Source organism: Prinia subflava, chromosome 32 (assembly GCF_021018805.1).
Source record: "Prinia subflava isolate CZ2003 ecotype Zambia chromosome 32, Cam_Psub_1.2, whole genome shotgun sequence".
Classification (NCBI taxonomy): domain Eukaryota; kingdom Metazoa; phylum Chordata; class Aves; order Passeriformes; family Cisticolidae; genus Prinia; species Prinia subflava.
Window position 1 is genome coordinate 257,154 of NC_086278.1, and position 12,726 is coordinate 269,879.

The 12,726-nt window shown below is 51.4% G+C and overlaps 1 protein-coding gene across 1 annotated transcript; it reads left to right on the forward strand.

Annotated features, from left to right (window-relative positions):
* The first annotated feature begins 2,144 nt into the window (after positions 1 to 2,144).
* Positions 2,145 to 9,530, forward strand: TGOLN2 (trans-golgi network protein 2). Its single transcript, XM_063420694.1, has 5 exons — positions 2,145 to 2,156; positions 4,083 to 4,239; positions 4,617 to 6,067; positions 6,608 to 6,691; positions 7,211 to 9,530. The coding sequence occupies exons 1-5, from the start codon at positions 2,145 to 2,147 to the stop codon at positions 7,214 to 7,216; spliced, it is 1,710 nt and encodes a 569-aa protein (XP_063276764.1). The 3' UTR covers positions 7,217 to 9,530.
* The last annotated feature ends 3,196 nt before the right edge of the window (positions 9,531 to 12,726 follow it).

Below are 12,726 nucleotides of genomic sequence, written 5' to 3' on the forward strand. Positions count from 1 at the left end.
CTCCTGGGGAAGAAGGTGAGACCAGGGATGCATTGCTCCAGTCCTGGGTGGACCCACTGGAGCTGTCAGGGTGTAACAGATCATGGGATCAATATATCCATCATGCCTGCAGCAATACAGCTGGATAAAAATACTGGATTCAGAGTGGCTGCCCATGGAAAACGGGTCCTTTTGGATTTTATTTGTCCTCTGGAATACTTCTACAGGAGGTGTCTCTGCCCACAGGAGAGGACTGGAGCAAGTTGTTCTTTAAGGTCCCTTCCAACCTAAACCATTCTACGATTCTAGAAGAGGATAACTGGGGTTTATATTTGTTGTAGAAAAAAACCTGGATATGCAGCATATTTCCATTTGGGATGATGTCACCAGGAGGTCTGGTGGCTCCACTGCTCAGTTTTGGACAAGTTTTGGGTGATGTTTCTCATGATTTAACTTGTCCTCAGAGCTGGGATGTGAAATGGATCCAGGCAGTCCAGGATGTGGGAAGCCTGGGATCCTCTCCAGAAGTGTTTGGGTCTCTGGACATGCCTAAAGGGGACCAAAGAGAACTGGAGAAGGCCTTGGGACAAAGGCCTGAAGGGTCAGGACACAGGGAATGTGTGTATGTTCTCACTGCCAGAGGGCAGGGTTAGTTGGGATATTGGGAAGAAATCCCTCCCTGTGAGGGTGATCAGGCCCTGGCACAGGTTTCACAGAGAAGTTTTTGGCACCCCTGGATCCCTAGAAGTGCCCAAAGCCAGGTTGGACAGGGCTGGGAGCAACCTGGGGTAGTGGAAGGTGACCCTGCCCATGGCAGGGGTAGCACTGGATGATCCTTGAGATCCCTTCCCAGATCCCTTCCAACCCAAAATGTTCCATGACTCCACAATTTCCCAGTTACAAGATTCCATTTTTCCCAGTTGCACCAAAGCCCCACAGTTTTGCTGCCCAAGGCCCCACAGTCCCCTGAGAAACGAGGCACTGCCACTGCCTATCCCCTGGTCCTGCTCTGCAGGCTTTTCACAGAGTATGTCCCAATCACATCCAGAGAAGGGGAAAAGGTCAGGAGAGAATGAAACAGAGTGTCAGCAGCAGAGGGAAGGGACAGCATGGTGTGAGAGAGGTGGGACAGTTGGATCCTGCTGTAGCTGAGGGGCGTGGAACAGCTGGCAGAGGAGCCAGCATGCCCATGATGGAGTCCCCAGGAGGCACGTCTGGGCAGGGAGCTGGGAGCATCCGTGTGGGTGATGGAGCTGAGACTGGAAATGAGCAGCTGTGTCCTTGGTAACTCACAGTCACCATCACTGCTGCCCCTTCCCACAGTTAAACAAAGCCTGGGAAGTGCCTGGTGTCTCCTGCCTGGGGTTGGTCCAGGTGACGAGCTGCTGCAGAGCTGTGCTTGGGGTGGAACCGGCTGCTCCATCCCTGGAAGTGCCCAAAGCCCAAGGATGGGGCTTGAAGCAACCTGGGACAGTGAAAGGTGTCCCTGCCCGCGGCAGGGAGGTGGAATGAGGTGACCTTTAAGATTCCCTGATTCCATGAGAAGGTCGAAAACCTTCTCCAGCTGGCACGGTCCCCCCTGGCCGCAGCCCCGTGGGGTTCATTGCCAGGAGCTGGCGAGAGCCTCGTTAAGGGCTGGTTGGGAGTGAACTCCTGGGAGTGCCGGGAGTATCTGGGAGCCAGCTTGGAGCTTTCATGGCTGCTTTCTGGACACGGGGTTACTTCTGTCACCTTCGCAGCTTAATTGCAGCCACTTCCCTGCCCTTCCCCAGCCCCCTCCCTTCCCCGATCCCTCCCCTCGCCCCCCCTGCAGGCTGGCGAGGCACTAATTGAAAGCCTAATGAGGTCCCAGGGGTCTCCTGCAGAGATGGAGCTAATTAGGGGCTCCACCACGAACACCGAGGTTTTTTCAAACCTCTTTTTTTCGGGGGCTGGAGGGGAGGGCGCACCAGATGTCCTGTTCTCCCACTCTGCACCGGGATAAGGCTGGTGCTCCACGTTCTCCGGGTTCCTGCCGAAGCAGCTGGTGCAGAGGCAGTGGCTACACTTAATACATTTTAATTAGCGTCATTAAATTCTTCCATTTGCTAATTGTTTCTCCTTTTGATCCTTTATCCTGACCAGATTAGCCCTCAGGGGGAAGGAGTGGGATGGGGGATGCAGACATGTCCGACGAGGTGAGGACTTTATTATCTTGACACCAGACCTTGGGACAGCACATTAAAACACCCCAATTAGTGTTAATTAAGGCCAGATTTGTGTGTCCAGCCTGCTCTTGGTGGCTGTTCTCAGAAAAGTCATCCCCAAAAAGTGAATCCACAAGGATTTATGAGAATAGATGGCATCAATCCAGGAACGCCCCCCAAACTGAAACCGGAATGTAGAGTTGCTTTTCAGGTGATAACGTGCTCAGGTCTTGGGGTGTCCTATGCAGGGCCAAGAGCTGGACTCCATGTCCTTGGGGACCCTTTCCAACCTGGGATATCCCACGATCCAGGACCAGCAGCTGCCATCACGTTGGCTCGGGCCACATTGCGAGGGATGTCAGGTGAGGTGAGGTCACTGGTCCTCTTTATCCTGTTTGATCCCAAGAAAAGTGTTGGATCCTGGTGCAAGCCACCGGGGTCTGGGCTGATGTCAGTCTCATCTATGGTATTTTGGGGCAGAATTCCATTCCCAGAGGCATTGTTGTAAATCCAGAGGAACTTGGCCTCTGCTAAGTCATTCTTGACTTCCAGGGGGTGAGTGAAAGCTGAGCATGAGAAACAGCCTCAGTTCTCTGTTTAAATCCCAAAAAAGCATTAGGCCAACTGTTCTGGTCTCCTTGGAAAGGCTGGCACAGGCAGAGCTGAGCAGCAGGGATTGTTGGAATGTGTTGAATTGAACTGCAATTCCCCAGAGATTGGAGAAAAAAACCATGAGAGAAGAAAACCAACCACATCTTCCGCCACACTCCAGGGCAGGATTATTCCCCAGTTATTCCCTAATCACCATGTGGGATTTGGTTGGTTTCCATGTGATGTTTTTCCTCTGTTTTAGAGTTAAGTGGAGGTACTGGAGTGGACAATGGATCTATGGAAGATTGTGATTCTTGCTGGAGACAGGTGAAATTTCACTGCTTGGCTTTGGCGCTGTGTGATGGATGAGACTACATGGAACAGCACAAATGACCTGGAGGTCACACACCAAGAAGTTCATCCTGGCTGCAGAGGGAGGCAAACCCGTTGATCTAAAAGGAAGTGTCCAAGGCCAGGTTGGACGGGGCTTGCAGCAACTTGGGATAGTGGAAGGTGTCCCTGCCGAGGGAAGGGGGCGAGACTGGATGGTCTGTAAGGTTCCTCCAAGCCAAATTACTCTGGGATTGCATGATTTGCTGGATATTTAGTCCAGAGAAGGGAGATTTAACAGTCTAAACCAGGTAAACAGAAAGAAGTGAACAGTCCTGGGTGTCCATTGACAGGCACAGCCAATTTCCTGCTGCAGCTGCGAATCGCTGCTGTCGAACAGGACACGCCCGCTTGGGTCAAAAAATAAAACCACCAGATTATCAAAGAAATTAAACAGTATCTGAAAAATATCAGGTTTCTAAAAAATGAAACACAATCAAACAACAGGGTACTTAAAAAATAATAAATAATACCCGAAAAATACCAGGTTATCCAAAACCAGCAGGTTTTCCAAAGCTGTCCTGGAGCGAAGGAAAGGAACGCAGCCCTGATTTCCTGCCTGTTGCCTCTCAGCCTGGCTCACTCCAGAGCCGGGAGTGCACTCCTAGCGCCCGTCCGGGGCTGCAGTCACTGACTTTCTCACTAACTGCCCGCCCTGCAGCAAGGAGACCCCAAACCGGCAGGTTTTATCCCAAATCCGGCTCTGAGCGCACAGAGGCCGGGCTGCGGGGCCGCGCACCGCCAGAGGGCGCCCCCGCCCCCCGGTGGGGCTCCGGCCTCCCCAGGCCCCGCCCCCAGCCGGAACAAGCCCCGCCCCACAAGTGGGATCGCGCCATAACCCTGCCCCTTAGTAAGCCCCGCCCCACGCGCCGAGGCCCCGCCCAAATATCCAAGCCACGCCCCAATCCCTACTCAGTCTCCGCCCCCTCCCCGCAGTTCTCGCTCCCTCCCGTCTCCTCCCGTTCTCGCGAGATCTGTGCCCGGAAGCGGCTCTTCCGGGCCGAAGCGGCGGTGAGGGTCCCGCCCGCCATGGAGGCTCCGCGCCCGCTGCTGCTCCTGCTGCTTCTGGGGCTCTGCGCCGCCCGCGCCGTGGGTGAGGGGCCGCTGGCACACTGGGCGGGGGACCCGGGCGGGCTCGGAGAGGGAATCGCCGAGGGGCGGCGGACGGGAGGACTGTGGCAGGAGCAGGAGAGGGCAGCGGAGCCCTTGGCCCGGGGTGGGTCAGGCACTGCACTGAGGTTTGTAGGGCCTCCCTTTGCCCCTCCTGCGAGAGCGGTTCCTTGTGGCCCGCTGCGTTCGGTCACCCGGGGGTTCCCCTCCCCGCTTGGTAACCCCCGTTCCCTCCTCCCCGTGGTCCTTCTCCCTTGAGGTTCCTTTCCCCCTCTGCCCCCGCCGTCCCTCTCGGAGGATTTCCCCTCCGCTCTCCAGCCCTCAGTGCCGACTGACTGTGCTCTCCATGTTTGCCCACAGCAGAGACCTCGCAAACAGAAACCGGCAAATCTTCCACAGAGCCTGAGGCAGCCAAGCCGCCTGGAGCAGGTGACAACCAAGAACACAGGAACACACCACCAGAGGAAAAAAACGAGCAGAAGGGTAAATCCAGCAATGGCGATTTTAAAACCGATCTGAATAGCAGCACCAGGCAGGATAAGACGCAGAACACAAATGAGGACCAGGAGGACACCAGTGTGACTGGAAATGTCAGCAGTGAGAAGGACAAGAAAAACGAGTCACAGAAAGGCAGCAACCAGGAGTCTGCTGGGGGTGACCAAGGTTCAAATGGCAAAAGTAGCAATGCAGGAGGTGAGGGACAAGGACATGAAGACCCGAACAGTAGCAGTGGTGGCCAGGGCAACCCCAGCAGTGGCACTGGTGGCCAGGGCAACCCAAGCAGTGGCACTGGTAGCCAGGGCAACCCAAGCAGTGGCACTGGTAGCCAGGGCAACCCAAGCAGTGGCACTGGTGATCAGGGCAACCCAAGCAGTGGCACTGGTAGCCAGGGCAACCCAAGCAGTGGCACTGGTGGCCAGGGCAACCCAAGCAGTGGCACTGATAGCCAGGGCAACCCAAGCAGTGGCACTGGTAGCCAGGGCAACCCAAGCAGTGGCACTGGTAGCCAGGGCAACCCAAGCAGTGGCACTGATGGCCAGGGCAACCCAAGCAGTGGCACTGATGGCCAGGGCAACCCAAGCAGTGGCACTGGTGATCAGGGCAACCCAGGCAGTGGCACTGGTGATCAGGGCAACCCAAGCAGTGGCACTGGTGGCCAGGGCAGTAGAGGGACCAGCACTGGCAGCAACAACAACAACAACAGTGAGCAGAGCAAAGACGAGGACAAGAATATCAACGGGAACAGTCAGGATGGCAAGCAGCCAGACAGCCCCAAGAACGAGGGCACCAAGGAGAACAGCAGTGAGAAGAATGAGGCTGGCACCGGCAAAAACAGCGACGACAATGGCAGCAACACCCAGAACAACAACAAAAAGGACCAGGGCACGAGCCAGGGCAGTGGTGACAGGGACAGGGCTGGCACCCAGGGCAGCGAGGCCAGTAATGGGCACACAAGTGGGGGCACCAGCCAAGGCAGCAGTGGTGGGCAGCAGGCCCAGACTGAGACGCAGGGCAGTGCTGGTAACGAGCAGCCTCACAGCCAGGACAATCCAAAGAACTCCCAGGAGGACCAAAGCCCTTTGTCACACTTAGCTCCCTCCACTGTGGAGAGCTTTTTGGAAAATGAAGAAAATGCTGCAGACATGGCCGAGGCTGAGGAGGGCAGTGACACGTCCTTGGATCAGGACAGAGGCAGGAGTGTTCCCTCCCTGCCCAGGGCCCGCTCCGAGAGCAGCCATTTCTTCGCCTACCTGGTGACCACAGCTGTCATCGTTGCAGCCCTGTACGTGGCCTACCACAACAAACGGAAGGTGAGCAGCCCTGCTCAAGCCCTGAGGGTTGGGATTGGGACCTGCTCAGCCTTTTCCCCTCCTTCTGGCCACAGTATCTCCTAGGTTGGTTCATGTTCATGTGGCTCCAACAGCAATGGGAGGAGCAGGAGGGTTGTGACCAGGAAAGGGGTCAGATCTGGTGGAAACTGTGTGTCTCAGCTCTGCTGCTGATTTTCAGCTGAGAGGTGAAAACATGGAGGGGTGTGAGATCCCTGCATCTTTTGTCAAACAGTTTCCTACTGACAATTTTCTGTAGCGGGTTACACAGGACTGGGGTTGTCTTTCCTCACATAAAGCTGGTTTTGAGGGAGGAAAAAGAAAACAAATTCTTACTGTTTTCTGCTTGTTGAGCAAAGCTCATTATCCATCTTAGCTGGGGTTGAGTAATGGCATTTACATATTTCAAGTGCTTGGTCACAGGAAAAGGGTTGTAGGAGCAGGTGAATGAAAAAACACAGGTGAGCCTTTGTTGGAAGCTGCTGTTCCACTCACGCTATCTCCATTTTTCTCTTTCCAAAGATCATTGCTTTTGCTCTGGAAGGAAAAAGATCAAAAACTGGTCGACGGCCCAAATCTGGTGATTATCAGAGACTGGATCAAAAGGTGAGACCCAGCCCAAAGTGGGGGTTGGCATGCCTGGTGTGTATTTGAATTACAAAATGTTGGCCCTTTGCATTACAGAGGGTCCCAAAGCTCCAACTCAGTCAGTTTGGTAAAGCACAGTTTGGTTTAGAAACAGGGTTTTGCCAGGAAATGGAAAAAGTAAAACTGAGAAATGCTGGCAGAGCTGACCCAGGTCACAGGTGGGACAGTCTCAAGCTGGGCTGTGCTGAACAACTTTGTCACTGATCCAAATGACTTGTCAGAGAGGATTTTAGTGGAAAAATGGTAGGATTTGTGGAGAAATCCCTTTCTTCTCTGCCTTGAAACCTTTTCCCACCTCTTGCCCTTCAAGGCAGATGTGCCTGGAATTATTTTCTGCCATAGGAAGAGGAAAGGTAGGAAAACAAAGGCAAGAGCTTGGGTTTGCTTTGGGAGATTCTCAGCCCACTCAAGTCTTGACAGAGCAGCAGAATAATTCTGAGCTTTCAGGTCGTTCCAACTTTTCTTTCGCCTTTCCAGATCTAGATTCCTCCTCAGAGGATGACAGCCGCCAATGGGAATGCAGTGCTGCCACAGCTGGATTTCAGTCCACAGGAAGGAGGGAAAACGCTTTTTGTTTTGCACCTGCACCTTGATAAAACCTCTCACTTCCCTGAATTGCTCCTTTCCCAGCTGCCTTGTTTTACCCCTGGGCACCTGACTGCTGGAAAAGCAAGTCCCAGAACTGCACACCCAGAACTTCTGTGACCCAATGCGATGGAATTTGCCATCTGCTGGACTGACCCCTCGTTTTGGGGGGAAAATTAAGGTTCTGCTGCACAAAGAGCCATGGGACTGTCCCTTGCCTGGGAATTAAGCTGCCTTGGGCTCCTCCTCCCTCTCCTTCTCCATCTGTTGGGTTTGGATGCTTGAGTTGGGAGTATGTGAGTTCTCTTGCGCTTGTTTGGAGTTGACCCACCACAGACTTGGATTTGGGTTTTCTCTCCCTGATCAATTTTCCAGTTTCACACACATCTTTGGCCATGCTGAAGCAGTTTTTGTGGTGTAACTCAAACCCTTCATGCTCTGTGCAGGTCTTCTTCCTCCTGGTCCTTTCAGTTCATCTGGGGGTGTTGGTTGTGGTGTGGGGCTGTGGAGGAGGGGGTCGGGCTGGGGAAGCTCCATATCCTGTCGGGATCAGGGATTCAGATAGGAAGATTGTTTCCTCCCCACTGTCAAATGTAGGAAGGAAGGACTATAAATCCCTGAGGAGTTTGGGATGAGTGAAGTTCCCAGGCCTTCCAGTTGCGTTGGACTGGTACTGGTCAGACCAAAGGCTGCCAAAGGCACTGGTGCCCCAGTTATACCCGTGAGGTGGTTTTCATTAGTTCTACTCCCCAGAGTTTTGTTCAAGCTGGGAGAGGGCACAAAGTACCTGCTTGGCTTGTGCTTTGGATTTTTCCAGTATAGGCAGAAACTGGGGAACCTAGAGCTCCTCACATGGGCACCCAGCTGCTTCACATCAGGTGCCAGGCATGTGCCAGTCCCACATTTGCTGACTGACCGCACGGGAAGAATCCCAGGATGGTTGAATTCCTTCCTGGGGGACTTTTTTCTGGCCTTCCCAGGCTTGAGAACAATCAGCTCCTTGCTTTGTGGTCACCTTGGAAAACGGCAGAGTTGTTTTCTGGTCACTGTGAAAGCTGCAGCTCTGGTTTTGATTTCCTACTCATTAATTCCTAGAGGAGAGAGAGGGCTTGACCTTCTCCAACCCTAAAATCATCCTTTCCCTTTTTACTGGCTCTTGGCAAGCATGAGGGGCACGAGAGTCCCTCTTGGCTTTAAAGAGTTCTCAGAGTTTCCCTAGGAAACATCTAGGATGCTAAAAGGAGTTGTTTTGGGGAGCAGGAGGGTGGAGGGAAGGGAAAGGGAAATGGGGCTGTGAATGTAACTCGGGGAAAAGGGTGGGAACCTTCTGCACCAAACCACCCTGCTGCAGAGCTCCTGTGGCATCAGCCAGGCTGGGGGATGCTTTAGGGCAGGGTCAGGGAGGGGGACACTGGCTTTTGGCTGGTGATGGCAGAGAGACAAGCCCTATTCCAGTGTCTGGAATTCTGTGTGCTCCTGGGCTGCTCTGGCCAGGATTATTGAGTGAGTGCACTTTTTGGAGTGTGAGTGCTCTATGCTTGCTTTGTCCTGTTTTGTTTTGTTTTGTTTTAATTGAATAATAATTTGGAAAGGTGAGGGTTTTTTCACCATCTACTTATTTTTCTATCCTGAGAGCTGTTTCAAATCCTCTCTTGCTCCAGGCTGTGAGAATCCCACCCTGCTGCCAACAGGGAATATCAAAATATTGACCTCAAACACCTCGATCCCAGGCTGAGCCAAGCACAAGCTCCTTAGGGTAATAAGGACACACCTCAGGGCTCTGGGGAGTGCTGGCTCTGGGGGGAGGCAGATCTCACACCAGGCTGAATTGCGGGGTTACCCCCAAAATCTCCCTGCCAACAATTCCCGAGGCTGGTGTGTTCTGCCAATAGTCCGGGCTGCCTCAAACCTCTGGGAATTGCTCCCCGTTTGTTGAGTTTCATGGTGTTTATGCAATATGTCCCAAAGTGGTCAAGGTGCACAGCACCCTTTCCCTTTGGGCACACGTGTTTCTCGTGGATGGTGTCTGCTGGTAGAGAGGGGGTTTTTGCCAATTATTCCTACTTTTTAGGCTTGAACCAGCACCTGATTTGTTTTCTGCTGCAGTGAAACGCACCTTGCTTGGAAGGATCAGCATTTTTTACACTTCTTTGTACTGTTTTTTTATTTTCTGTGTGGTGAAGTCAGTAAATGGATTTTAAAAAACCCAGAAGGTTGAGTTTTCACTTCTCTCTTGGTTTTCTTTTTTTCACGTTCTTTGCATAATTTTCATTGACACCTGGCACCAAAGATGCAGGGTGGCTCCTCTTTATGCAAAACTAATTTGATTTTGATAAAATTGTCTGGTTTTGTGGAGCTATTTGTGCTCAGAGCTCCGTGTGCAGCCGGAAGGAGCCCAGACAGGCCCAGGCCAGTGTGGATTTGAAGTTTCCTGTCTGCTTTCCAGGGCCCAGTATCAGCCCAGCTCTACAGGGGCTGGCATTGGGTGCTGTGAGGTCAGGCCCCAGAGGAGATTAAACTGCTCTGGACAGAGCTTAGTTGTGAGCTCTCCTCTTGGATTTCTTCTTTCTCCTCCGGAGAGCCCCAGAGGGCAATCCCAGCATGTCCCAGCTTGTTGGAGGAGCAGCAGCTGGGAGACTGGCAAAGAGAGGGATGTGGCTGCTGCTGCCAGCCAGCTGTGGAACGGGGAAGAGAAGGTGCCTGATCCTCAGTGGATGATGGGGGTACCCCTGGGGAGTGTTTCCTGCAGAGAATGGAACATGCTCTCTCCTTGCCCCCACTTCTTTTCCCTAAATGGAGGAAATCCCACCTTCCACTCTCTCCTCCAGTCCCGGCAGTGGCCAATAGGCTGGGCTGGGAACAGGGAGGGCTGCTGGTTTTCCTGGGGATGAGGTTACTGACAGCTTGCAGGAGGAAGAAAAGGGTGAAAATGGGGGATCAAATGAAGCTTCCCATGGCGATGTGGGGTTGGGAGTGACCTTACAGACCTCCCCCCAGTTCTACGCCTTGCTGTGAGGGGCTCAAAGCACTGCTCTGCTCTGTGTCCTTAGGGTGATTTCCCCCACAAAATCACTGCACTGTGATCCAAGAGCTTTCAGAACCCCTTGCCTGCTCTTACCCTGACTGACCTGAGAGGGCTGCAAAGGCCCCAAAATCCTTTGGCAGGCAGATGTGGTGGGGTCAGAACAGGCCCTCAGTCAGGTCCTGTCCATGGATGCAGGAAGCAGTGGGAGTATTCCAGGGGTGGGGAGTGCCCCTGAGGTCATGTCGGGGTGACTGCCCTGGAGTCAAAGTCCATGAGTGGTAATAATGTCAAAATCAGAAATGCTTTGCCAGCTGGGTTGGGCTCTACGTATCAAGGCTGGATTGCTGAGATATTCCAATAGAGGCAATTTAGGTGAGAGGCCTGGAGGGTGGAGGAGGTTTCATGCATGAGAAACTGGGTGAAATGGCACTGAGCTGGGGGCTGGGGTTGGGTCTGTGCCCTGCACCCTTCCTGCCCCTGCACAGGCTGACTGGAGAGTGCTGCCAGCTGGGGGTTGAACTCTGCTCCCACAGAGCAAGAGACAGGACAAGAGGAAATGGCCTCAAGCTGTGCCAGGAGAGGTTCAGGCTGGATATTGGGAAGATCTCTCTATGAAAACAGCAGTCCAGGCCTGGCACGGCTGCCCAGGGCAGTGATGGAGTCCCAGTCCCTGGAGGGATTTAGCAGCTGTGTAGATGTGGCATCTGTGGACATGAGTCACTGGTGGCCTTGGCAGTGCTGGGAGATCAGTTGGACTTGATGTTCTTGGGGCTTTTCCGACCCAAATGATTCCATGGTTCTGTGAAATGCTGCTACATCCACTGCCTGACCTTCACTCTGAACCCCAACCTGCAAGCCCTGTTAACCACCCTGGATTAATTTTATCTTATCTTTTGTTGAAAGCTTTTGTTGCTGGGAACAGTTAAAGATCGGGGACTAGAGAAACGAGGGTCCAAACCAATATGGTTATATCGCAGGTTCTCCGCTTTATTCCTTGAGATGGCGGGTTAAATACAGACAGAATAGTTTACAAGAACAGGTGCATTCTGATAGGCAGTGAGAGTAAAGAAGCATGTAAGCTATTGCAGTTTAAGGCAGCCACCGTGTTTTCTCAGTAACTGTTCCATGCTATTAGCACTCCTACCTTAACACATTCCCAATACCAGATAACCTTATCTGGTACTACGTATGTTGGGCGTACGAGGCCTACTAGGCCCAGGCCTGAGGCCTGGTCTGAGGCCCAGTTGTGGATAGCTCTACTTTATGATATAAGCCATCCTGCTACAAATCTCCTCTCTTCTTTAGAGCTATCCAAACTGTGTCTGTGACACGGCTGGCTACTTTCACATATATCGTTACAAGCAAGTGCTACTTGAGTTACCTAGGAAAAACCCTAAGATCTTAGCTGCTAAAAGCAAAAAGATGAAAGCGCATTATATTCAGTCCTTGCCCTTCATTCATACACAGGTTCCAAATTAAAGTCTCAAAATTATCTGCAGTCTCTTTTTCTTCTTCACCATCTGGTGATGCATCATGGCTACAAGCTTCTCTGTTGTTACTGGGATAGTTGATGTTACCACCTGCAAACAGAGCTGCAATGATACGTCTCTGTTGCTGTCTCGTTGTCTGGTTCAGCTTTGGCAGCTTTCGTTAGTATCTTATTGATTCTACAGCTTACAGAAGAGAAACTAAAACAGACCTGGTATGTGAAGTAGCATTTTTAAAGGCAAGGGAACAGAATAGAAGTTCTATATACTAGTGAAAGTGAAAAGTGATTATCAAATCATTTCTGCTATCACCCCAGAGACTGCAAACTGCTGAAACACTTTTCTTTAGTGGGATCTTGATATCCTTTGCCCGGGCAAGGATAACAAGTTTCACCTCAAAGCTGATTCAGCTGTCATTCTAATTGGATCAAATTGTCAAGTTAAGATAACTTGCATATTATTTGTGGAGCAGAAACCTCTGGGCTTCGTTAACAAACAACATCCATCCAAGTTAAAATTAGAGTTTGTCTAGAACTCAAACCTTAAGTTGGAGTGATGTTCTTTAGTATATCTTTTAAAGACAATCTCTAACAACAATAAACACAAAATGCCTAAAATACAACAAACTGCTATAATATCTTTGCATAAAGGAAATACTTAAAAGGAAACTTAATAAAAATTCTAACTTACACTTACCAATACAGCTACATCTGTTAATAACATTTCTGAAATATTTAAATGGCTAAAAGGTAAATAGAAACATTTATAAAATACTTAGATGGCTAAAAAATAAATAGAATCATTTAAAATGACAAATGCTTGTTGGAAAACCTTTTAAACAAGTAACAAAACATAAAAACTTAACTATAACATCAACTTACAAGTATTACCAATTT

Coding starts and splice junctions, on each gene's coding strand:
- TGOLN2 (XM_063420694.1), top strand. Junction 4,240..4,616: donor CTGCGCCGCCCGCGCCGTGG/GTGAGGGGCCGC, acceptor GTTTGCCCACAG/CAGAGACCTCGCAAACAGAA. Junction 6,068..6,607: donor CCTACCACAACAAACGGAAG/GTGAGCAGCCCT, acceptor CTCTTTCCAAAG/ATCATTGCTTTTGCTCTGGA.